Source organism: Cynocephalus volans, chromosome 1 (genome assembly GCF_027409185.1).
Source record: "Cynocephalus volans isolate mCynVol1 chromosome 1, mCynVol1.pri, whole genome shotgun sequence".
Classification (NCBI taxonomy): Eukaryota; Metazoa; Chordata; class Mammalia; order Dermoptera; family Cynocephalidae; genus Cynocephalus; species Cynocephalus volans.
In genome coordinates this window covers 269,766,144-269,793,428 of record NC_084460.1, presented here as the reverse complement: position 1 = coordinate 269,793,428, position 27,285 = coordinate 269,766,144, and the positions used below count along the sequence as shown (strand labels likewise).

At 35.2% G+C, this 27,285-nt stretch overlaps 1 protein-coding gene across 4 annotated transcripts in view; it reads right to left on the bottom strand.

The window, feature by feature from the left end:
• Positions 1-27,285, bottom strand: part of PARD3B (par-3 family cell polarity regulator beta) — a 990,710-nt gene that overhangs the window by 834,909 nt on the left and 128,516 nt on the right. For all 4 annotated transcript variants that reach the window (XM_063091525.1, XM_063091519.1, XM_063091512.1 and 1 more), the window contains exon 2: positions 23,720-23,821. In XM_063091525.1, the coding sequence (XP_062947595.1) occupies positions 23,720-23,821 (102 nt within the window). The remainder of the gene's footprint in view (positions 1-23,719; positions 23,822-27,285) is intronic.

The window sequence follows — 27,285 nt, the reverse complement described above, 5'->3', positions numbered from 1 at the left end:
GAACCTAGCAAGTCATAACAATGTTGAGGATGGAGGTCATATGCAAGATCAGTAAGAAGTGGGAAAAAAAACCCTCAAAAAACCCAAAAATCGAGGGGAGGAAAAGAAATACAAAACGACACAGAGAGAAAAAATATAGGCTTTCCTTCCCCCAGCAAAGGAAAAGAGATAAATAAGACCTGCGAATTCTAAGAGAATAATTTCTTCAAGTCCTGATAACATTTCCCTTCCTGCTTTCATTCCTCATGGTGCCTGCCTTTCTGCCTTCGAGTTCCCTGAAACTGCCATGTACTATTACAATCACATACCTTCAACTAGTGTGAGAGACTGTTCCTTGAAACCAAAAGAGCCATAATTAGAACATTCTCCCAATTTTACAAGACATGCAATCCATGCAAATTTGATCTATCTGAGGTGATTCAGCAGCACTGTCATCACAAATGTCAATCAACGTGGCCAAGAAGCATGCAAACTGAGAACTAACCCATTGAGCTGAAGTTGTGACTCCCTGGTTGTCAGTGACTGACAGACACACAAGCAGCCACATCTGTGCTACTTCTGGTCCAGAGATCTCAGGCACACAGGTCATCTCTGCCATGTCACCACCCTTGCCACCTCTTGGATTGGTTCCCAGGTTGGCTCTCTGGCCACTTGCCTTCAGTTGACATAGTTCTCACTGCTCGTTTCATAACAGCATACTAATTTAAATTGTTCATCATTACTTTGGGTCTATGTTGGCTTGCTCATTCCCTAAGCCATTTCTCCCTTCTCTCCGTGCCACCAACAATTCCATCGGACTCCTGAACTAGCTGAAATGAAATTTAAAGAGAGAAAGAGAGACTTCGACCTGTTCACATGGCAGGGCTAAGATGGGAAGAAAATGGGAGAGAGTTTTTAAAAGGAGGGAAAATTGAAAGATTCAAATAGCATTTTCTTACTTAGCATTTGCAAGTACATTCAATTAAGAGGAAAACCCTATGGAGGTGAATAACAATTTTTAATTACTTACTCATGAAGTCATATTGACTGGGCTAAAAGAAGTTAGAAATATATTAATATCAAACCAAAATGTCTCAGACCTGTGCACTCAAGTCTCAGGTTTCCCTGAATCTATTTCCTACAGAGTTAAATAATGTTTGGGTTTTATACTTTACTTACTTTATGCTTCTAAATCTTAGATCGCCTATTTAGCCAGCAATCACTGTTAACTGGCTCAGTCGCAATAACTAAGGGAATGAGGTGCATAGTCTATTGGCAATCCTGGAGGAGAAGAGGGAAGGATGAAATTTTTCCTTAAGTACCCCACCCCAGCCTACACCAATATAAAGATATCAGGTAACCTTATCCATGCATGCTTCTTCCACAGCACATCATAATTTTGTATAATAGTGGTCCATTTCCAATATCTTCTCCTCAAAAGACCCAACCTTTTAAACACATCTGTCTAATGCTTAAAGTTCCATGTTCTCACTGAAGAGTCACTCCTTGTCTAATAGATTAAAATCTCACCCACTATATTCCAAGAAGGCTTTGTAACTCTGGCCATCTAAGCCAGTTCTTCCCAAACTTTAATGTACCTACAAATCTCTAGGGTTCTTGATACAAAGCAGATTCTGATTTAGTAGGTCCAGAGTGGAGCCCAAGATTCTGCATTTCTGGGTGATGCTCATGTTGCTGGTCTGTGGACCACACCCTGAGTAGCAAGGCATTACACCCTTAATACCAAATGTAAGTGGGCCAACAGCAAACAGACTGGAGACAATGATTACCCTTTAGGGATAGTATAGGGCTCCACATCTTGTTTAATATTTATTCACAAGCATTTATTGATCACCTAATGAATGCAAGGCACTTTGAGATAGAATTATAGAAATGGTCCCTACCTTTAAAATATTCACTTTGGACAGTAATGTTCAAATACCAGCATGCATAAGAATTTTCTGGAGTGTTTGTTAAAAATGTGAATCCATGCATGATCTGCACATTCTCAGAGGATGCAGAAGAGTGTGCCTGGCAGCAAAGGGAGAAAGGAGCATACATGAAAGGTCAAGCAGTGAGCATCAAGGCTCCCAGATCCAGGGAAGAATGAAAGCCAGATTTTGACAGAGTTGTAGGGCAGGGAAGTAGGGTGAGGGTGTGCACAGAAAATAAGTTGGAAAAACTGGTTGAGGCCATATTACAAAAGACCCATGACTCTGTACTTGACCCTTTAGGTCTTGGATACTGATCCAAAGGGACAAAAGGAGTTGCTGAGATACCTCAATCAGGCTGCAAAGAACTGAGCATCCCAAAGACTTTTGTCTTTCATAAAAGACCATCTTCTTTTCTAAAATGTTTTGCCAATTTCAAACTGAGAACATGACTAAGGTTTTCCCACGTTTTACACAGAAGTTTGTTTACAAAACAAAGTAGTCTGGGTTACAATTTACATTTTAATTGATCAAATGCCAGAAATACTCAATTTCATAGTCAGCAGCTGCAGAAAGGAGAGGAAAAAAACCAGCATCTGCTTTATAAAAAGTTGAATAAACTGAAATAGTTTAAAAGGCATATTTCTTTTAATAACAACCAAAATTCTTTCTGGTGAAATCTACAGGAAAAAAGAATACACCCACTAGAAAAATGAACGGTTCTCAAAAACACATTTAAGAAAGAATTTTGTTCTTAAAATCTGTCAGTGTCACAGGGAATTAAACTTTACTGGGATTAAATACAAAGTCTTTGTTAGAGACAGGGATCACATATTAAATTAAATTTTTAAAAAATGATTGGGTAATAACTAATAATCTATTTTAATTATTTTATTATCTCAGAAATAGTTCCTCGCTCTTGATCTCTGAACACTAGGTTTTCTAAAGAACACTCCTTTCAAAAGCAACTACAACCTTGATTCAAACAGTTTAGTAGAGATGAATATAAAGCACACTCCCTACTCAATTCAAGGATGTCTTGTTTGTAAGCCTTTTAAAAGCTGGTTCTTTGTGACTGTCCTGTAATTTTGTTTTTAAAGGATAATTTGTCACCTCTCATTGCTTAGGATACCTCTAATTGTAACAGAGAAGCCATTCAGCCATTAAATGTAATATCATTTCTGTTGTATAGCTTAAAATGAAAATTATAGCACATCACTGTAGCATATTGTCAAATTGGAAAGTGAATGGTGAATCCACAAGCAAAGTGATTAGGTAGTAGACACTGATCACTTCCCATGAGTTCATTCTGTGTGTGTGTGTGTAAATTACAGTGAAGAATGAAGTTTTCAGAACTTTCACTTCATATGATTTGATATCATAGAGATAACTAGACATTACAATGGTGTGTTCTCAAATAATTTGGAGTACTTATGTGCTTTCTCACCGTATCTGGTTTCCTTCTTCTGAGATAATTTCCTTACGGGTAAAGAGGTTCTTCACATCATTCTTTGTGGAATGGCAGAGAGGACTTCAATCACACTGCTTTTGTTAAGGACAGTTTGGTTACAAGTGACAGAAAGCCAAACTAATGTAGGAAAAGCAAAGAATTTATTAGCTCATATAAATAAATATCAGGAAGGGCAGAGATCTCATTTAAGTTTTGATACAAACAGAAAAAAATTTTAAAAATAAGATAAACAGGGAAATATGAACACTGGATATTAATGATGTTCAAGAGAATTTTTTTTTGTCTAATAAGGATATTATGTTATGTTTGAAAAGAGTATTTAAGCATATAAATACTATACTATAGTTAGTAAAAAAATTTTAACCAGAATATGGGTTAGCAAATCTAAAACTACATTGTGTATAAACTACAACTGAGCAAATAAGTATATTGTGGATAACGACCGCCACGTTTCTTACTCTCAGAGAACTGAGTTATAAACAAGGAGAGATGGAAAGTTAGACTTAACCCTGAAGTATTGGACTGGAATCATAGGTATCAGTATGACCTCATAGATTTTAATAGATATACAGATGCATAGGTTTAAAAATAAATATAAGTGTGCATATATGCATATGTTAATAAACATATATATTTCCTACCTCTGTACACTGAGCAGGCCTATAAACAATAATATACCAGCAGTAATGAGCACAACTAGCACCTAGATCTTTCCAAACATCATTCTCCACTAAAAGGAACCAGAACTTCTTGGAGAAACTGTTGATTCCAGGGCTGGGAAGAGAAAATACAAGATGATCCTCAAAAAACATTGATGGATGAATGGATAAACAAAATGTGGTATATACATACAGTGGAATATTACTCAGTCTTAAAAAAGGAAAGGAATTCTGACATATGCAACAACATGGATGAAGACTTTACTGCTAAGTGAAATAAGTCAGACATAAAAAGGCAAACATTGTATGATTCCACTTATGTGAGGTATCTGAAATAGTCAAACTCATAAAGATGAAAAGTAAGATTGTGGTTGCCTGCATCTGAGGAGAATGAGGAAAGGGGGAGTTAGTGTTTAAAGGGTACAGAGTACAGTTCAGTTGCAGAAAATGGAAAACTTCTGAAGATGGATTTTGGAGATGGCCGCACCACAATGTGAATGTACTTAATGCCACAGACTGTACATTTAAAAATGGTAAAAATTTTTTGTATATTTTACCACAATAAAAAAATAAGAATAAAATATGTAGGAAATGGGAACTGGCATACTGCATTTGGAAAGCAATTTGTCGTTATCCTGTAATGATGAAAATACTTAATAAATTTATATTTCAGTAAATTTCCTCCTATGCTTATATCCTAGATGTATTTTTGCCCTTGTGCTTTAAGAGACAAAGTATGAATGTTCAAAAATAAAGGTAAACAGAAAAAAAGTATATATAGCCCAAATGTCCTTCAACAGGGAAAAGGATAAATCAGGATTAATTAGTTTCAATATACTTATACTACAGATACTCTATGCCAATGAAATTTATGAGCCAAGCTTATGAGCAACAATGTAAATTAAATTCAAAATATATTGAAGGAAAATAGCAAATCAGAAGCATAAACACAGTAACACAACATACATAGAACCCTTGGACATATAAAACTTAATATATTATTTGAGGAAACATACATATCAGTGGTGGTAGGAGGAAGATAAACATGATTGGAGAGCAGCACATAGGAGATCTAAGTTATTCCTCTATTTTTTAGGCTGGGAAGTAAATACATGATACATAATTTTTCTTCTATTGCTTTATATGTCAATCATATTAAATAATTACTCTTTTATATGAATAACATGTCTTATAAGAGAAATTTTTTAAAAGAATATGAATATTGAAAAAATTAATTTTATCATCCTTATCACAGGTAATACAAGTGCCATGAGACCCCACAAAAAGGCTTTTCCTTTAGAGAGTCAAGAATGATAACAGTATATAAAGTCACTTCTATTTTCTCAAAAGTATTTCACTCTTCCCCATCCCAGTACCCTAAATCTTCTATGTATTCTCTAGTTCAGAGACTCTAAGACCTTTATTTCATCTTTGCCCAAAGTTCTATAGTTGAAGAGTCAGTCTTTTAAAAGGACAGAAGATGAAAATTACTTTAACATCTAATTTGCAGACCATTTGCCTATTTCATTTTAACAACGTCAGAACGTCTAACTGTTTCCTGGAGATGTTAAGCTTCGATGAAGCAGTAAAGTCATGAGACAATTTTTAAATCAGGATTTTTAAACATTCTCTGTAGAGTACACAAACGTTTAAAGATTTTTGTTCGTAATCATTTTCTTTTAATAAATATAGTTTAGGAATACATGGTATAAATGCCCTCTATAAATGATATGATACAAATGCGCTCTGTAAAATGACAAAGACTATTTGCTGTAACGTCTGAATTCATCACAAAATAAGGACCGAGGAGTGTCGGTTTTCATCACCAACCACAGGTTTATAGATCTGGTCTACATTATCCAAATCATAGGCCTTATGAGCATGGACTAGAGAGTCACACTGCCTCGGATTAAACCCCAATTCTACCATTTCCTAACTGTGGGAACGTGGAAGTCACTTAACCTCTCTGCACCTCTGTTTCCTCACCTGCAAAATGGAGATAAGAATAGTACTTGCCTCTGTGAGGTTTTTGTTTTTGTTCTTGTTTTTGTTTTTTACAAGAACTAAATAAGAAAATACATTTAATGCACTTAGAATAATGCCTACCCATAATTAAACTTTTTAATTTGAGGCTATTTGAGATCATTGTAGATTCATACGCAGTTATAAGACATACTAAGGGACATCACATATACCCATTCCCTATAATTTCAGTGATTATTATATATTATTCATATTATATCACTTCTGTCCAAGGAACTTTACTATCCCTTCCTTTATCACTTAATATGGAATTTATATACACACAAAGATCTGTTAAAAAGACAATGAAAATCAGATGTAGAGACGTCCTTTTTCTTATCTCCTCAGTCTATTATCCAGTCAGTGTCTTGTAGAGATATTTATCTATCAAGTAGAATTTATTATATTTGCTTATTTAATAACTTACTTTATTTCATTTTATACATTTTATTTAGTAGTTATATTGCAGTATTTTACACTATATAAAGTATGGGAGAGGTATTTGTGTGCACTTAAATTTTTACATGACTAATATTTTAAATGACCTTCATTCACTGCTATTCTCAAATGTCACATCCTCCGAAGAGTCTCCTTTAACTACTTTATTTAAAATGCCTCTTTCTCCCAACCACTCTCTCTTCCTTTACTATGTTTGTCTTTATACCCCTTACCATGCATTACTTGCTATATGATTACTGCTGCTTTGCTTATTATCTTTTTCCCACAATAATACAGGCTCCATGAAATTAGATACTCGTCATTAACGTTTCCTTCATATCACCCGTGCCTAGCACATAACAGGTGCCCAAAACTAAGCAGAATGAAAATTAACCAAGAACTACATCTGCTATGCTCATCTCTGAAAATAAGATGTGAGTCTCAGTGAAAGGAGGTGCACAGTTTTCAATTAACTCCACCCTTCCTGTACTGTATTTGATAGTGTTGCATGCACTGTGCAGTGTTTCCTCCCACTTTTGTGCCAAAACAGCTTAACCTCTTATTTAAGTGTCTCTGGTCCAAAAAACATTAAAACTGGGCAGCTCTAATAAATACTACTATATAATGACTCGCTCCAATTCTCTGCAGTAATTAGTACTCTGGTGATGAAATGTGCCTCTAGGCTCAAAATTTTATAATGTTTTGACAGTTGGAATCTTACCAACCATAAAATGAACCAATAAAAAATTACTTTTTGTTATCATTCTCCAAGCCTTAGGAAAAAAAAAAATTCTCAACATGTAACAGTAGTACTCAAAGGAAAAAAAGAATAGTGACCCCCTCAGATTCAAAGGGGATAGTTTATGTAGCATTCAAATGAGGAGAAGAAAAAATGTAAAATCTCTGACAACTAGAAACCAAGAGCAAGTTCTATTTAACAGGCAAGTGCATCTCAATCACCTTCATTAGCAAAGAAAGATAAAATGCATTTAAAATCTTCATGCCAGTCAAAAAATCTCATAAATGCTATATTTTATTTTCCATCTTTAACTGTTTGATGATCATGGTATCTTTAATTGCTTCAGATGGTTCTTTATGAAGATTATATGAATACAGGTTTCCTCTCAATATCCTCGCATCCCAAAGAAAATACAAACGACTCTGACAATATTTCAAAAGCTGGGAAAAGATGTCAGTTGCATCAGTAGATGTCATGTGTTTTACCTGAAGTAACAACAGCTACAATTTCAAAGTTCATTTTAACATATATTGAAAAGCCAAAACATTCAAAGCTTTTAAGGAGCTCTATGAATCCAAACACATTCTCACTGATGGCTGCATTATTGTATTCAACGTAACAATAGTCTTATGATAAAAAGTTCTGGAGATGAACAACAATGTGAATGTACTTAATGTCACTGAACCGTATATTTAAAAATGGGTAAGAACATACATTTTATATTATATATATATTATTTATATATATATGTATATATAATATATATATTATATATATATTATTTTATATATTTTTTAAAAGTTATTTTATAACTTTACCACAATAAAAAGAAATACTCTTTTATGTGCAACTTCTTCATACCTGACCATTAATGTCATTCTATTTTATTCTAAAACATTTATGCTTTATCTGAAGGAATGCTACAACTCATTTCCTAAATGTATGCTCTGACACCATGTAACAGGTTCCAATGAACCTTTTTTTTTTTTTTTTTCTTTTTCGTGACCGGCACTCAGCCAGTGAGTGTACCGGCCATTCCTATATAGGATCCGAACCCGCGGCCGCTGGGAGCGTCGCCGCGCTCCCAGCGCAGCACCCTCCCGAGTGCGCCACAGGCTCGGCCCCCAATGAACCTTTTTGATATTTGGCACTCATTCATTAAATTTCTTGAATTTTTAAGGAGCCAAGAAAACTGTTAAAGAAATTACTAGAAATATGCCTTACATTATGGCATCCAATTTGCCACTATAAAATATGAATTCCCCTTATAAATTATGCAATACTATAGGATAAGCTATGTGGTATGCAGTCATAAACATTTTCAGTATGTGATGGGACATGAGGCAGAATCCAGGAGTACCTCAGTAAGTGATACCGTAACTGTATCCCTCTAAAATGAAATGCCATGCTTATAAATTGGTTATTTTTTAATGATTAAGCTAATGAGTTCTGAACTTTTAACCTATATGGATTTCATAATTACACAGCTTGAAATCCTCATCAGAAAATCTGTCTGCTCCTGAAATTCAAATCATTTTATAATCTTGAATAATGCATGGCAACTCTACAGAAATTAAAACATTTCATAGAAGTAAAAATTCAAAACCTTTTAAAAATTTTTATAAGAGCATAAAGCAACAGAAATACATGAGTTCTCACTTTCTTCAACTCCCCAGCCCTCCCCTTCCCCCTCCCATCTTTTTAACAAGAGGGATCCTATTTGTTTTTACATAAACTACATAATGGATACAGCTTCATGGCACAAAATACCTTACACTGAGCCAGTGCCAAGACAGTCCAGGAGATTTCCCCAGAAATACCATGAGAATGGAGAAACACATACTGTGTCTAAGCACAGTGGTTAAGAACTCTGGCTTTGGAGACTGACAGATTTGAGTTTAATTCCTTGCCTAGCCTCGTACTGGCTCTATGACAATGGGCAAACCACTTAATTCTGTTCTCTAAGCCTTAGTTTCCTCGTCTATGAAATGGGGATAATAGGACTACCTCACGGGGTAATCCTAAATATTTAGTGAGACCCTATAAGTAATGTTTTAATGCTTTTAGCACTGTGCCTAATACTTAAACTCTCCACAAGGTAAATTCTAATTAGAATCATGGAGATTATTCTAATTATAATCCTGTAATTCTACAATTACAATTTTCATGTTTAAAAATACTTCCTCAAAGAAAGACCACAGTGGTGTGTTGGACTTGCAGAGGAAGAGAACAGACCTAGGGTTGCCGGTGGGGGGGCGGGGGGGGGTAGGGAGAGAGGTTTGTGGGGGCATGGGGAATAATTACAATCTGTGGTAACGGGCATACTGATTGTATTGATCTGATCATCACATCTTGGGCACAGGTGGTGATGATGAGCTTTGTACCCCATGAATGTGCATAATCAATTTTTAAAAATAAAAATAAACTAAATAAAAATGCTTCCTCAGTAGAAGGCATCACCCAAATACATTTCTTTTTAGTTGGTGAAAAAAAGGCATTCCGTGGCACTAATAAAATGCTGGAAAACAGTTAAATCCACAACAAATATCAACATAAAGTAGACTGTCAGGCTTTTTTAAAAGTTAGATTTGCCTTTAAATCTTTCATATATGTATTCCAAGGCAGAATTAAAAAAAAAAAAACAAAAAAAAACTACAATTAACTCAGAATTCACCAAGGATCTCTTGTAAACCAAATAGAAATTTTTCTTCCAAACACCAGGACAGCTACCTAGGTAGGCAATCAGCCCAGTAAGCTCCACTCTTATGGTCATGTACTTAGTTTTCTACACAGGAATTCTATACTGTATGTCCAGTGTTCAATGGAATTTTCCTAAAATATCCCAAGGTTTTTATTTTGAAAATACCAGGGTACATAAAAAGTTTGTGGAAAAAAATACAATTAAAAGATAATAAGAATCTTTCCATGAGCATTTTGAAGTACTCTTGTACATCTTGCTTTTAAATTTTATAGTAACTAAAGTAATTGTTGATCAGAATTATAGCAAAGTATTCAAATGGAAAGCAAAGGAAGGATGCTAAAAATTCCCATTCAAACAAGGATGGAACACAACATGTACATTAAAAGTCACTTTTCAAGGAATAAACACATAGCAAAAAGGTATAAGTCAAAGAAAAGCATGCTACTGTACCAATTTTGTATGAAAAAGTGTTTATGTTTGAATATGTATATAAAGGAAATTTATATGCCCACATTTTATTAATAATAATTTAATAATGATTACTTCTGCTTGGTGTGATTGTAGATGACATTGGTATTTTTATTTTACTGTATTTAAAATTTTTTGACATGTAGCAGGAATTACCTTTTTTAGCAGTGCAATAATTATCATTTAAAACTATTGCACTGCTAAAAAAGGTAACAACAATTTTAAAACTGAAAAACCTACAAAGGTGCCTCTTGTTAAAAAATCCTGTCTTATCACCTTTTATGTTTAAGAAATTGTTGTTTTAACATTATCTGTGTCACTCAAATATAACAAGAGAGTCATGTATAAAAATTGTCCTGCCTTAGCTGAATTCTTAAAGCATTAAAGACTATAATTTAAACACTATAACCAAGGCACTGGCACTGCCCCAAAGTAAATGATGAGGAGTACAAAACATATGCCAGGTTTTATGCATGCGTGCAGCTCCAGATTTAATAGACAGTGAAAGGAGATATTTTAAAACAATGATTTGGCTGAAGTATTAACCAACTAGATGTCATAATAAAAGATTGTGTATCAAAAATTCAGTCCAGTGCTGCATTCCTCTCCTTATATGGAGACGCTATCTAATTTTTAAGAACCCGTATGTTATTTCATATAAAGTGTACTACTGTCAAAATAGTGCTCAGAGTATTACAGTCATAATTATTTTCACTGTACAAAAAATGCACTTTGCAATAAAATTATAACTAAAATATTTTAAAAATTCTAAATCCCAAATTATCATATTTACTTCTGGTGGCATTAGGCCGTCAGATACTACAGCTGAATAAAAGAAACATTGTTCCATTTAGTTTGGGGGGGAAAAAAACAAAGCAATATATTGAATTAAGTTACTCGGAAACAAACTTCTTCAAGTATTCATTTTAATAAATCTGATATTTATCTTCAGCCTCTGATTTCCGACAAACAGTAAAGAGTTAAAGAACAGTAGTAAGAAATATACAAGTCTTCAATCTAGATTCTTGGAACAGGCCAACTTAATAAATTTTCTGTTTGTGAACAAAAGTTTAAAATTACTAAAGTTTAAAGTTAACTTGGCCAACCAGAAGTTACATTCTATATTTTGATGCATTATATATGAGTACAAGAATCATCTCAGTTTGAAGTCTCTGTTAGGTGCAAAATATTTCCTCCATTAAGTTCAATCATTGTAATTAAATACTTAACTTCCTTAAATAGAAGTTTCCATTTGGGAAAGAGTATCTAAATAGTTTGAGTATTTATGCCTTTGACGTTAGGTCTCCCTAAGGAAATGTCAACATTATTTTATCATTTTTCTATCATTTTCTTATTCATATTATTCTTTGTTGCTTATTTTATTTTGATGTTCATCACAGCACTTTTTCTAAGTCATCAGCACAGTGAATCTGCAAATTACTTATCTCTCTAACCAGTTACATTGATCCCCCACCCCCAACACGTATATGGTGCTCTTACAAACTTTTCTGTAGTCTCACTTCCTTAACCTCCAGTCTTCCTAAATACATCAAAACACTCCATCTCCCTAGGAGGAAAGGGCAAGTTCTGCAGCTAGTTCAAAGAACTCTGATTTCAACTGCCATCTAGCCATTTCAGAAAAGAATGATCATGATTTAAATGTTTTAATATAAAGGACCAACATCTTTATACTATTTGGATATGAAATGTATTGACTACATCACAGAAATTGTTCCCAATGTCCAAGCTGTAACCATTCCCACTTCCTTGGTGAACAGAAAAAATCTCTAATCCGCTCCTAGGGCCCAAGGCTCCCTGGGAGTCTCTGGGCTACCCTTGCTATACCATGGACATAGTAAAGGGTAGGGAGAAAAGAACCATACGTCAGGTCAAGGGCTCTGTATTAGTCTGTTTTCTGTTGCTTATAACAGAATACCTTAAACTAGGTAATTTATAAAGAAATGAAATATATTTCTCACAGTTTTGGAGGCTAAGAAGTCCACACTCTAGGTAGCACACTGGGGTGCGAACTCTCTAAAGGGTCCCATGGTGACCAGGGTGTCACATGATGAGAATAACAAGAGCTCTCTCATGTGCCTTCCTTATAAAGCCACCAGTCCACACCGATGATAACTCATTACTCTATGAGGGAATTAATCCATTCATGAGGGCACAATCCTCAAGATCTAATCACCTCTTAAAGGCCCCACCTTTCAAATACCATAATCAGATTTCCCACCCTCTTAACACTGTTACAGTGGGGATCAGGTTTCCAACACAGGAACTTTCGGGATATGCATTCAACCCATAGCAGTTTCCATCTTTCTCAATGAGATTTAGTAAAACAGATAATTATAAAACTTCTTCACTGCTAATAGAAAGCTGGAGTATTAACCACATTACTATCTCATGCCATTGGAGAATTATTTTTAAAATTGTAATACTCCACTCTGAACTCAGCAAACTTCTTAAACTGCCTGAGTTTTGTTTGTTTTTTTAAATTTATTTGCTTTAAATATAGTCTCCAGTCTCTTGATGTAAATAAGATTGCATCTAGTTGAAGGGAAATTCCAACATTTCAAGGTTGGCAACAAAAGTTTCTTCCATGTTAAATTAAAAGTAAGAGAGACTAGATCAAAAAAAAATGTATGGGAAAAAAATAGCCTGTGTTCCTCTGTAAGACCACACGTTGAGTTAACTATGTTAAGAATACCTACGTTTTAAGAATCTAAAAAGGCTGAAAACAGAACCTTTTCTGATTCCTCAGTCCCTGGAATATTGGCTGACAATATATAATTTTTGAAAGAGTAAATGACTGAAATGAGAGTTGATGACACATATAAATCTTAGTTAAGTAACATTAATTATTTCTTCTGGAAAAAACAACCAATAATCACAGATAACAATTTTAAATGAAAAATAGAATTCTCATGAAATGGAAAAATTTCAAATTAATCTTGTCTATTAAATCTAAGTCATGTAAATCAAATAATTGAGATAGACTTTTTACCCCTACACATTTTAGGGGGCTTAATTCTTTCATTGACAATTCAAAAACTTCTGAAAGGAAAGAGCTAAATAACTTGGCAGAACTGTGAACAAAAATCAGAAAACTTTTCATATTAGTGATACACAATCAAATGGAAATAAAGAAGAGCCAAAAAAAAAAGAAACCAAGATTCCTACAATAGTGGGTAACAATTGGGAAATATTAATCTGTCAGTCACAGAAAAATGCAACTGAAACAGGCTTAAACGTAAGAAAATACATGGCTTATAGGATGGACTCGACAGTTGACTAACTCCACCGGCTCTGGATCAACCGTGACGGAGGGTAGTCATGTGGACCGAGCCATGTGGACTGCATGTTGAAGGGGGAGATAAATGAACAAAACTAGAGTTCTAGGGAGGAGGAAGAGAGAATGGATGCCGGGAGGAGGGAGAGAATGGATGCCAGATAAGCAAACAGCTTATTTCCAGACTGAATTGCCTGCTGATAGCTGATAGTTGGCCTGTAGAGGTCTCTAACCAAATTCTGAATCTAAAAGAGGAATTCCTGGCAAATGTTTGCTCAACTCTTGCTTATAAACTCTCCATGATTAAGAGTTTGTGCTGTACCATGCGGCATCTGCTTCACTGAGGAGCTATTCCCTATATCGAACTGAAATATATTTCCTTGAAACTTCACTGACACAAATTTTTGGAGCGATGGTGAATACATTTATCCTTTTTCTCTGATCACCCAAATATTTGAGGACAGTTCAGAGGTTACCTCTGAACCCTCTCTTCTCAAGTGTAGTCCCAGATTCTTCAGTCTTAACAATATTAGGTAATTGCATCTTTTAATGTCAATCAAAAGCTTTGTAAAATTTAAATTTAAAAAAGTGAGCTATTTAGAGCACCTTAGTATATCATCATGTTAGGTTCATTTTGAAGTGATACACAGTGGCCACACTAAGCCAGCAGTCTAGAAAATCAAGTTAATGCTTATTAAGAACTATTAGATTCTTTGACTTTTTGTATATATGTGTGTATGTGTATATATGTATATATATACACACACACACACACACAAGCATATTTCAGATTGCTGGGTTATTAGAATCATCTCATATCATATTATTTTGCATCTTTTTGTTCTATCTATAGTTAAGTATTGTGCAAATATGTGTGGTTCTATTGGAACACATTTTGGGTTGAGATTAATAAAGTGATTGTATATGAACATGCTTCTATGCTATCTTAACTCCTCTGATTAAAGTCTACAAAGGAGGCTTGCGAAATGTCACTTGATCCTTCTAAAGTGATTTGTAACATCAAAAGAATGAAAGCTAAAAAGATAATTTAAAAAGTCAAACCAGTAAATATTAATTTCAGTAATCCTGCCACAATTCTGTAAGTAAAGCTTCTATATTTGTATGATCGCGGAAGTACACTTAATTTAAACAAAAGTATATACTTATAAAATTTTTAAAAGCTATAATTTAAAAGACTAAGCTCAAGAAAACTAAATATTCTTATTTACTAAATATTCATCTATAAATATAAGGCATTCATATCAAATTTGAAACAAGTACCTCACAGAAGTGTTATAAACATCAGTTCAAATCCAAGAATAGCCCAAAAGTCAGTTTGATTCACAATGTAATTCGTTGATAATATAAAGTACATCAGAGTTCCTAGAAACAGAAGAACTAGCAGAATAAAATATAAGAGTCTGGTACATGGCTACTCCCATAAAATTGTTCAATAGCTAATATCTCCTGGTTAAACTATCAAGTAACTAAACATAAGCTTTGGGGGTCATCTGTCAGTACTGAGTGACATCCTTGTTGGAGGCTTGGTTTTGTTTGGCTTTTTCTTTCCCTTAAATCATGGGATCTCAGTATTCACTGCTTTTCTTTTCATAACTTCCTATCTTATTTCTTGAGCTCTCTCCTAACACAGAAATGCCCTCTCCCATCCTCCCCACCTCTTCAAAGAATCACCCACCTTCCCTTTATAAAACCTACTGCTAATCATTAAGAAGTAGGTAGCGAACACTCACACACAGATGTTATCAAGGTGCCAGAATCCGGGCAACTATCCTTGTTCTGTAGTTTACACCTTCTGCACTTGTCTGTGGAAGCTCTGATATCCTTTCTCCCCCACCCCCACATTCCATTCCTAAGGGTAAATTCAATTCTCCTCCTTTCAGTAATCTACTTCTGTGCCCTGGGCCCCAGAACCGCAGCCTTGGGAGGCTGAGGGCCTCAGCCACACCCCCTTGACATCCACATCCAGCCCAGTGACAACCGCCCTACCACCACCGGAAGCGCCCCAGGCTCCTGGGTTGGGTGGGGTGCCAAGGGCCTCAGCCACACATCTCCGATGTCCACATCCAGCCAAGCTATGACCAAAGCACCACCGGAAACCCCCTGGGCTCCCCTGTCAGAATGAGGGGGGTGCCATAGGCCTCGATCACAACCCCCTTCCTCTTCCTCCCAGCATATCCCTCTGCCCGAGTGCTCCACAACATCTAAAATGAAAAAATAATAATAATAAATAAAAAGTTTTTTAAAAAGTAATCTACTTCTTCCTGTACTCCTGACCACTGTCTCTTTCCTGAACTCCTCATGGGATGGCAAGAAGTGTCTTTTTGACATAACCAGACAATTTTCTTGGAATCTTCTCTCACATTCCTCTTTCTGGCTCAGTGTTCTCACACCATGGCAAGTCCCTCCTGGACTACACAAAAGTGTCTGCTTGAATACCTCAGGACCACGGCTACAGGAGGTGAGAACAGAAGTGATATATGTGTTTGGTACATCACAGTTAAGTATAGAGGGTGGAACAAGGGTAGCTGATCTTACAAATGAGAAAACTGAGGTTGAGAGAGGTTAGAATAATAAGAAAAACCTGAATTCAAACTGCCACAAGCCCAGTGCTCTGCCACATACTACTCTACACTATTGCTTTAGTGAAGCTGATTTCAGCTACATATCAGTGGACTTCAATCTAATTAAATCGATACACATTTATGTATTGGTGATCAGATGACCAATTAGCACTCACAGGCATTTGCATTTTCAAAAGGGGATGTTTTATAATTTAAGTAGCTTTCTATTTGGTGTCATTTCAGGTATTATAATGAGATTGTAATTTGTAAGTTACATATGTTAAAGAGATGTATTTTAAATAAATAATAATGGTCCCGTACCTCTTGGGCATAGATATGCCTACACAAATGGCTTCAAACAAAGCTAATGTGAGAAAAAAAAATTGGTAGAACTGGGTCCAGAAATGTAACATATGGCTAAAGGCATACAGTAAAGATGAAAGCATTCATTGATTATTTTTTTGAATTACATTTTTAGGTCTAAGTAAAACATTATTGTAATCTCAAATTTTATTGGCTTTTTCCCTCCAACCAAACTTGAAATTTTACACATTTATTAAACATTTTCTTATGGTTTACTCTTCATTGTGCTCAAATGCTTGGCTAAATTAACAGTATCATCAAGCTTGATAATTTCTTTTCTGTCCAGCCTCTGATGAGTCCTTTGATGTGCACAACAAGCAAGCACATTCAGGGCAAGTGTACACACCTCCCCCCCCACATACACACACCTGTGCACAGATTCTCTGTCATTCATACATACACACTCTCTCTCTACACACACACACTCAATAGGTGTCAACGAACAAAACTGCAGAAGACACCAGGGAGAACAGATTTGACATGGCCATCGGCAGGATTACTTTAGTTTAAGCTATGTTCTCCCAACACCATAGTAAGGTGTTTGCCATAGTAAGGTCACAAAAGCATTGATTCCAAAGTTTTTCTGTGAGGTTGAGACATGCCCACAAACTGCCTCCTAATGAAATATTTAAAAGAAACAACATAGTTTAGTGGAAGAAAAAGGTGGACACTTAGAAATCTTTAATTCTAGTTCCAACTCTATCACTGACTAAAAACAAACATGTTTATTAATTACTAAATTACAGGTAAGAAGACAAGGTGAAAAAAAAAAAAAAAAAAAAAAAACAACTCAAAAGACCATCCCAGTCCTATAAGAGCACACAAGACATTTAGGGAGACAAAAGTAAGACTTAAGAATTTTATTACAGTTTAACTTTTTAAGAAGAATTTGAAGATGGTAAGAGGTAAATGTTAGTAGCCAATAATACTTTTAAAAGAGAGAGACCACTTAATCATTTCTATAAAATTTCAGAGCACAGAAAATTCACTTAGAATTGGGACACTCTGCAAGCATTGACTAGAAAAAATACAATTTAACCTGGTACTTGAAAGATCAATGAGAATTGAGGAGCAGGGAACAAATACATTCTTTACATGTATAGAGTGCTCTATAACTTCTGTTGTATTTTTACATACAACTTCTCAACTCTCCCAATGACACCGTGAGAAAGATATTATTTACCACTCTCATTTTACCAGTGGAAAAGTGGAGTTCAGAGTGGTTTAATGGCTTACTCAAGACCTCCAAACATACATTCATTCATTCAACCTACAATTATTTGAACAGCAAGGACATGCCAGGGACTGCTGCAGACATTAAGAACATAGCACTGAACAAAACAAGGACCATCTCCTCATGAAGCTAAAATTCTATGATATAAAATATAACATAAACTGAACCTGGATAGGCAGTAAATAGGGACAAGAACACACTAGAAATGTGAAACATTAAGAAAAGCTATGGAGCAAGAAAGTTCAACGTACATAAGAAAATCATCAGTGGTTTCATTACCGTTGAGGTTTAAGAAGGTTGAGTTTGAAAAAGAGATAGTTTGGGGACATTCTGAGGCCTCTAAAAATACTGTATGGCTATGAGATTTGGACTTGATTCAGTATATACTAGAAGGAATAATATGATTTAAGTGATATTTGTAGAATAATGTACTCCACATTATAAATAGCAATATGTTAATTATAATAACACCTAACACTTATTAATGACTTACTACAGGACAGGTACTCTCCTGAACACTTTACATGTATTAACTTGTAAAATTAGTATTATTTTTTAGCTCCAATTTCCCATGAGGAAACCAAGATAGAGAAGTTAAGTAACTTACCCAAAGCCACACAGATAACAGAGCCAAGAAATCAAGTGACTTTGCCTGCCCCAAATCAAAGCTCTTAACCACTCTGCCTACACTCATGGTATAGAACAGTTGAAAGGGGTAAGGACACTAAAAGCAAGAAAACCAATCCTTTATCAATTGCAGTAACCTGGCCTGAGATGTTATGGATTTAAGTGTGTTAGCTATGGAAATGCAAAGAGGTTAACAGATGGGAGACAAGATAAAGGAAAGAATGAATTGGCTTTATTAAATAAATTTTTTAAAGTAACTGCAAGGTCAAGACTGGAAGACTTGGAAAATGTGCTCCTACCAACAATAATAATAATGATGATAATAATAATAATAATAATAATTAATAATAATGAAGCCAAATGGAGGAAGCCAACTTGAAACTGAGTAGTTTTGTTCTGCATGAGATGTTATCAGAGTCCTAGAGAGGAAACGAAGAAACGGACTCAGGAAAGAAATCAGCTACAGACAAAGAGTCCTGTAAACTCTTCCTAGTTCAGATATTCCTCTTTTGGAAGATGATGAGGTTAGGCCAAATGATTGCTAAAGTCTCATTTGGGTCTATGACTCTACAATTTTTAATTCTATAAGCAGAGAATAATTTTGAAAAGTTTGAGATGGAATTTCTCGGCCAAGGTTATCCTTTTGTTCTTGAAAGACTTCTGCATTTATTTCAGAAACATTCTCCAAACTTACCCTATGTGCTTTTATAACATCAACCCTCATGAACCAAAGTAAAACTTTAACAAAAATAAAAACACCATTATCCTTATTTGTTAAAAAAAAAAAAAATTGCCAGTTTAAAGCAGGTGCTTTACCATGCAATGGAAATCTTATTGACAAAATGAGGGTTCAGAAATGAAATAACTTAGGATCTTTCTTTCTTTTTTAAGTAGTAACTTAATTTGGCATCCCCCTTCCCTAGAAAAACACAATGTCCCTCATCAGTTATTGACATACACACTAAAAAGTTTACATACTTCATCATAATCACCTATTAACCTTTCAAAGTGAATAGAAAGATGGAATTTAAAAAAATAATAATTTTATAAGTATAATTTCCTTAAGCCCTCTTAGAAGACTCACAAAAAGATAAATATACATAAATTCTGTTTTTATTATCCATGTTTGAATCTGAATCGTACGACAAATACAGTGAAAATTATTTTGGAACGAAGAAGCATCTCCTGCAAGCTGGTGTCCAGGTAACTGAAGATTCCACTAGAGGGCGACAGAGTGTGCTCAGCAGGCAAGTTGGGCTTAAGAACGGAGGGTCTGGTTTTAGGTCACCAGTTCATTCATTGTGCAAACCAGTTTCCATTTTAAAATCATTTTAGAGTCCTGAAGGCTACTTATATTACCAAACAGTATGGTCTGGCAGGTTTTAAATTTAGTCATACTGGTATTTTCATTTCTCAAATAATAAAGATAATACATTAATTCAAATGTTTTGTCATAATAATCAAGTATCTTCTTATAAAACTGTTTTAACAATTCAATAACTTTTAAACAAACTTAACAATAACATCATTAATATAACAGCTAACATCTGAGTGTTTAGTATATACCATACTATACTTAAAACTTTATATAGTTTATCTATCTAGTTTTCTTACACTAAACCCAGAGAACGAACACTATGTCCATTTAACAAATGAGGAACACGAAGCTAATATCGATGAAGAAATTTGCCCACGGACATATAAATAATAGGAACATAAAGCTGAACTGAAACTGCAATATTTGAGTATCAGATATCACATGTGATTCAGGGTCAACCACCCTTGATGAAGCCCAGGGGAATCTCTCAAAACTGAGCCCCTATGACTGGCAAAGCTTAATTAAAGACAGAGATATCTTCCTTTATTACTTTACTACGTAACTTAGTCTTACTTTTTTGATTTTGCCACTTACTACCTGTGTGATCTTGGGCAAGTCACCTACAATTTCTGTAGCTGCTCTAGAAGTTGAAAATAGGGATAAGAATAGCTCCTGCCTACAGAGTTGCTCTAAAATGAAAGAGAATATATGTGCCAAAGACAATCTGGGCCACTGTTAGTGCTCAATAAAACGTTAAGTTGGTGTTATTGGGTGAACTAACTTGGTAGCCTTTGGCAGCCAAAGAAGAAACGTTAGTGTAAAGCTGCAATTTTCAGATGTATATCGGAAAGAACTTGAATCATCAGACTGATACATAAAACTGAAGAATCCTGAGAGTAACTGTCAGAACTGGATAGATACAAAGTTTCAGTACATTTTCCTCAAATACTAGTTAACCTAGGATACTTTAAAATTCCAAAGCTGTTTCAATAATCTTCTCAAAAACTATAGGCTAGAAATAGTGTGACATGGTAAAATCTGGGTCACCTGTAAGGGTCTCTATTGGGAAAGCAAGTTTAAAAAACAAAACAAAGACTCCCAAAGAGACACCATTTATGCACCAAGCACTGTGTTGGCCATAAAGGAATAATAGAGGTATGACCAAAGACAAACCACTTCAGACAACAGAAGTTTTAAAAGTCATTTCTTTAGAAAACTAACTCAATTCTATTAGACCCTTCTCTGATTTTAAGGAGAATATTACGTAACCTTTACTTTCAGCCATTGCTGAAGTGTACTGGATAGCTTTTCCATATACTAAATGGTCTCAGGTTACCTGCATTGCTCTCTGGTCTCATCTTTTGCAGCATCAATAGTTCCTTACTGCCATTTGTCACTGTCGTGAGAGTCCTTCCTAGGAGCTGAGGTATTGTGACTTTAGTACAATGATTGTGTGCCTCCAACCATGCCTTTTTGGGCTTGCTTTCTATCCTTATTCTAAATGCAAGAGATTATTAGGTAGCCAATTTGCAAATGGGTGAACTGTTATTTTATCTAAGTTCAATACTGCATCAATGGATCTTGGGTGTTTGATATGTCACTAAATAGCCACAAAACATCATGTATAATTGTTTTTTAAACTGACAAACTAAGGGAAAATGAAGTCTGGCAGAGCATTCTCTTCACAGTACACATATGGACTATAAGGAAATCTTGATTGCAGAGGGAATGTCAGAAAAACAAGTAATGCTCTCTTTGCACGAACATTAAAAAAAAATGGGAGTGTAGTTTTTTCTGCCAACATCAAAAGTGTAAATTACTACCAACTCTTCAGAACAATACAATTTAGGCTTCATGTGGAAGCACTAAAATGTATTAAGTGGATGGTTAAAGTTGTATCCAAACAGTACTGATCTTCTGCCAGAATTTTAACTTATTATCTTACTTTTTCACCTTATTTAGTAATAGTGGTAGAGTCCCATTAAAACAGAGATTACACATAATAAAGCTGTTTCTGTGTCTAGTAAATGGATTATGGTTAAAAAGTGCATTGCTGAGATAGTTCAAAAGAATGTTCTAAAAGGAAGAGGATTTGTCTATAGGACAAATCATTTCCCTGGGCACTGTTCATGGAATCATCCTTCCTGTAATGAGGTCTTGGATAAGGATGGGAGAGGCATTTTCTTCTGGCCCTTCTTAAACTTGCCATTTTTCAGTTTTTCGTTTTAATACACTGAACATCAGTGAAATTTAAGACAAGAACTGCCTTCTTCATTAATAAATAACCCAAATACCTGAAATATTTCAAAGGAAGAAGATGGTCCTAGAGAATTAGCAGAAAGTGAAACAGGGAAAAACAAGTAAAAGCCCTCCTTTAGAGTTCTGAAGGTATTTACCATGAGACACACTAGATCAACAGGAAGTGTGCAGCAAAATCAACAGCAGGAGTCAACTGCTTTCTTTTTAACTTATTAATTCAGTAAGTGTTCTTTAAGTATCAAGTTTGTGTAAGATATTGTACCAGATACTATTAACACAATGAACACAGAAGAAATAAAAATATCCCAGTCCATTTCCGCTAGGAACTTACAACCTATTTAGGGAGATAAGTCCCTTATGAAATGGCTAATTACAATGCACAGTACACTAGCTTTAAGTTCCAGTAGAAAATATGAAAAACAAATTTATAGCATGTTTGTAATATTAACATGGACTTGAACAATCTGAAAAGATCTTTATGGAAAAAGAAAAATGTAAGTTTTACCCGAATTCAATAAATCACTTATTTATATTCCAGTCCCGTTAGTTAAAACACACAAATACACACACACACACACACACACACACACACACACACACTAACCTGAGACTGCAGAAAACAATAGATAAACATGTTGACAAATATAAATCAGCCTAGTACAAACAGCAGTAAAGACATACAGTAGAAGAAACTATGGGAGCAAGGACCTCTCCAGTAGATTTGCAGTTCAGTGTTAGAGGACACATTAGCCATTGATAAGAGGAGGCCAACACTGAAGTCGTATTAAACAGTGCATCTCAAGATCAATAATCCAGTATATTGCAACTGAATGGTTTACTTTTACACCTTTCTCAGTTTAGTATCAAAAGAAAAATCCCATTTAAAAAAGATATTTGCAATGGTATTATTCCCAAGTAGGTGGCCGAACATGTTCAAATTTTTTTTGAATATTCAATTCGGTGTTTTGTTTGTTTGTTTGTTTTGTTTTGTTTTTTTATGACCAGTAAGGGGATTGCAACCCTTGGCAAGGTGTGGTCTGCACCACACTCAGCCAGTGAGCGCACCGGCCATCCCTATATAGGATCCGAACCAGCGCCGCACTCTCCCGAGTGAGCCACGGGGCCGGCCCTCAATTCAGTGTTTTTTACTTTAACAATAAAAATAAGGCTATCACTCAAGATAGTTGCTTGTCAGCTACTTTTAAAAATATCTTCACCACAGTTCTTCATGAGACTTTCTTCCCCACTGTATTCTCTACTTTGAAACATGTTCAGACCTCAGACATTAAGCTGAATATTTAGCAAAGGCCAGGAATAAACTCTAGAGCCAGTAACAATAGTGAGAACTCCAACAGCCTCAGCATCTGACACTAATTTATTGAGACAACATATTAGGAACTCTTGGGAATGAAGTGTCTGCTAATTAAGCCACCACAATGAGATTCCCAAACCGTGACAAAGTTTTTCCAAACATCTGATAAAGAACTTTGATTTATGGGTTGTTCAGGTGAAACCTGAACAGATGGTATCTTTTAAGAATAATTGACACATGAGTTTTTTAAGGATTTCAATCTCTTGAAAACATGCAGTTCTTTAGAGGAAAACCAAGAGGAACACTTTTAGAGTCACCTACCTTATCTTTGTCTTCAACAACATCTGCCAAGACATCATCTGGATCCAGGATTCCTCCATCTGTGTATTCTAAGTGATGAATCTTCACCCAGTAACCAGGATCCTGCCAGAGAACAAACAAGTTTCATGAGAATATTTTTTTAAAAGTGAAATAATTTTAAGGGAAATAAATTGACTCATTAAAAATCTGTATTATTAGCAGCGCATATTTTTAAACACCAATAACAAATGTTATCCATTTATATGGATAAATGCAAGGGTACTTGAAAAAATTGTTGTAGAAAAAATAGAATTAAGAGATAATGCAATAAAATAGAATTAAGAGATAATCCTTCCATGAACGTTTTGAAGACCCCTGTAGCTGGCGTTTTTATCCTGTTCAACTTAAATCAGTGAATCAAAGTATACATAGTTCATCAATTTTCCTGGAAGATAAATTGCAATGCAAAAATCGATTGCCCCAGCAACTTGAAAAGCATATTCTAAGGAATTTTTTATAACCTACAACTTAGGTAATGCCAAGAATGCTCTGGAAAAGAAAGGTCTTCTTTAGGGTGCTTTCTGGAACTGGGAATAGAAGTCCAAACTGAGATCTCAAATCTGCAGGGGAAAAAAAAAAAAAAACCTAGAAGGCAGAACACTGTTAGATGGTGAAGAAAACCATGGACATTTTGTGCCATGCCTGCCATGCTGACTCTTGCTTAACCTTTGTTTTACTGACCAGTTACACCTTAACTTTAGGGCAAATGTAAAGGGAACGCAGGTTTCAGGTAATGAATGATATATTACAACAGGTGGTATTAGTGGTCTGAGTACTAACATCACAGTACACCCTACATCGTGAATCACAAGACACCTGATGAATGATGTTATCAACTCATTTTTCTTAAGACGTTTCCTTGAAGTTACTCTTAGTAACAGAAACTTTTGCTATATAAATACTGTCTACCCTGCAGAGAGAGAGCTCTCATCTGCTGATGTCTGATTCTTCAGCGTGTCCAGCTTTCCTGTGTGTAAGTCACCCCCATTAATAAAAATCTTTGTATATTTCTGAATGGACCTACCCACTTCCATTTTCAGTCTCAAAGTACCTTCTCAATTTGGAGGGCATTATACTTTAACCCCATCCTGGCACAACTGTGATTGCAGTAGTTATCACTTTGCAATATGAATGCAAGGGGGTGACACCAACCTCCTCCCCTTTTCAAATCTCCATGCTCAATGTACATCATCAACTTTAATATCTGTAATGACATATGGAGCAAGAGCTCCAGCCTTGGTTTCCATTTTGTGCAGCACAGCAGCAACCTGAAGTTTGTTCAGAGTTGAACAGAGAGTTCACTGAATTAGGTTGGTGATTTAAGAGATTTCCAACTATTGTTTTTTTTTTTTTTTTTTTTGTCGTTTTTTCGTGACCAGCACTCAGCCAGTGAGTGCACCGGTCAGTCCTATATAGGATCCGAACCCGCGGCGGGAGCGTCGCCGCGCTCCCAGCGCAGCACTCTACCAAGTGCGCCACGGGCTCGGCCCTCCAACTATTGTTTTTTTTAAAACAACTTAGTTAAAACAACTGCTTAGCCTGATATTTGAATTTAGAATTAAATGGTATAGCTCATGCAGTTACTTATGCACTGCTTATTTCCAGAAAAGATGTGAAAGTGAACCATTATAACAATAGGACATGAACGTGAACCAAAGAATCAAGTGAGAAAAAACATTAGTAAGGATTTTACCAGAATACCCAGGCTATAATCAATTTGGTTCTGTGATTCTTAGAAAACCCCTCAAAGTGGGAAACTTTTGAGCTATAAAGCACCCAGTGTCTAATGAAGGAACAGATTTCTTCTAGGATAAAGCTCTAAGCCCTTATTACATGAATATTTATTAAGGGTAAGAACTAACTTAACCCACAGAATTCAACTGCAATTTTATGAAAGCTAAAAGAAACGTTTGTAATATAGTCTTCTCTTTAACTGACCCCTGATAAAAGGAGAAAGCATACTATTAAATAACTCTTTTAAAGTATCTATCTGAAGGGCTACTAAAATGTGGCCAAAGTACATAGCTTTCCACTAATTCAACTTGATAAAGTGATAGGCTTAAAAAATATGAAGGAATTCTCCTTAGCTAGGCTTTGGACATTTCAAAATAAGTTTTCTATAGAGTATCTAAAGAGCGATTCCAAGTTAAAAAAAAAAAAAAAAAAAAAAGTTTCACTCATTTCTAATACCAGGCTTATAAGTGGAAACACTAATGATTTAACACTAGAAAACTTAAATACCTGACTCTATTGCCCAGATAGAGATCTCAAAGATATAAGCAGTGAGAGTACAGTCAGGTAAGAAAAGCATAGAATAGCCATCACTCAGATTCTTGAACCAGAAGTCTTTGTCAACTCAGGGCACTTATGCTACAAAAGATGAGCTAGGTACAATAGGCTAGATTCCAAAAAGGGAGGATACTGGTGTATACAGAACACTGTGTAATGGCCACTGGACTACACAGAACTCCCCCCGCAATCTTTGGGAACTGAATCTTTTTGCTATGGCCATGCCACAAGGAACATATTTCTCCAAATCTACCCAGAACTTATGACTGAAATCTAGAATATTTTTTCTTATAAAAATAACCTGCTTATGAAAGGAGTGCAATTTAATTAATTTCTATAAACTTCCACTGAGTTGGTTTTTGATACATTACAGCTCTGTCGATGAAATCTGTTGATTTTAACAATGCTTATAAAAAAGCGATGTATTCTAAAAAGTTTGCTTTTTATATTTGTACTTAAAAGCAGACATCAATTAAGTTGTCTGCTTTTTTCTAGTGCTCAATTTGTAAAAGCAGATTTTATCACCTAAGACTGAGGTAAGCAATTACCCCTAACAACTGCAGTATAAGTACATCTCTTCTCCTGCCTACAGGTAGAAACAGAGGGAGAAGAAAACCAAAGTGTCCTGATTTAAAATAGAGAAACTGAAAAAAAAAAAGGGGGGTGGGATAGAATCTGATCAGTGGCAAAGGGAATAGCAGAGAAGTGGTAGCAAGATGAGGTGATTAAGTCACACAGAATTCCTCCCTCACACACACGTGGAATCTAAGATGTCCTGGAAAATTCAGCACAGGAGTTGCAACCAAGACATTTTTCTCTAATTTGATTCAAAAGAATATAGAACTAAATCAAATTTAAAAAGGAATTTGATACATTTTTCAATCATATTTGACAAAAAAAATTTAAGTGAAATGCATGGTGCCATACTATAGAAAGACTGCAATTTGAAGTCCCTATTCCACAATAATACTCCCATTGTACATGCTCCAAAGAAAAGAGTAGGCTAGAGATGGGCACACATCTAATCCTGAACAAAAACAGACAACCATAGGAAAGCAGTCCCAGAGTTAATATTTCACACATCTGAGAAAGGAAAATCAATAAACGCAGTACTACCAACTGTGGTTTTGTCCCTGTGGTATTTTGGAGATAGTGCTATACATCACTTTAAGAAAACACATACAATATTAGTACCCTACAGTCATCATAAAACCATAAATTTATCTTGACTCTTTTAT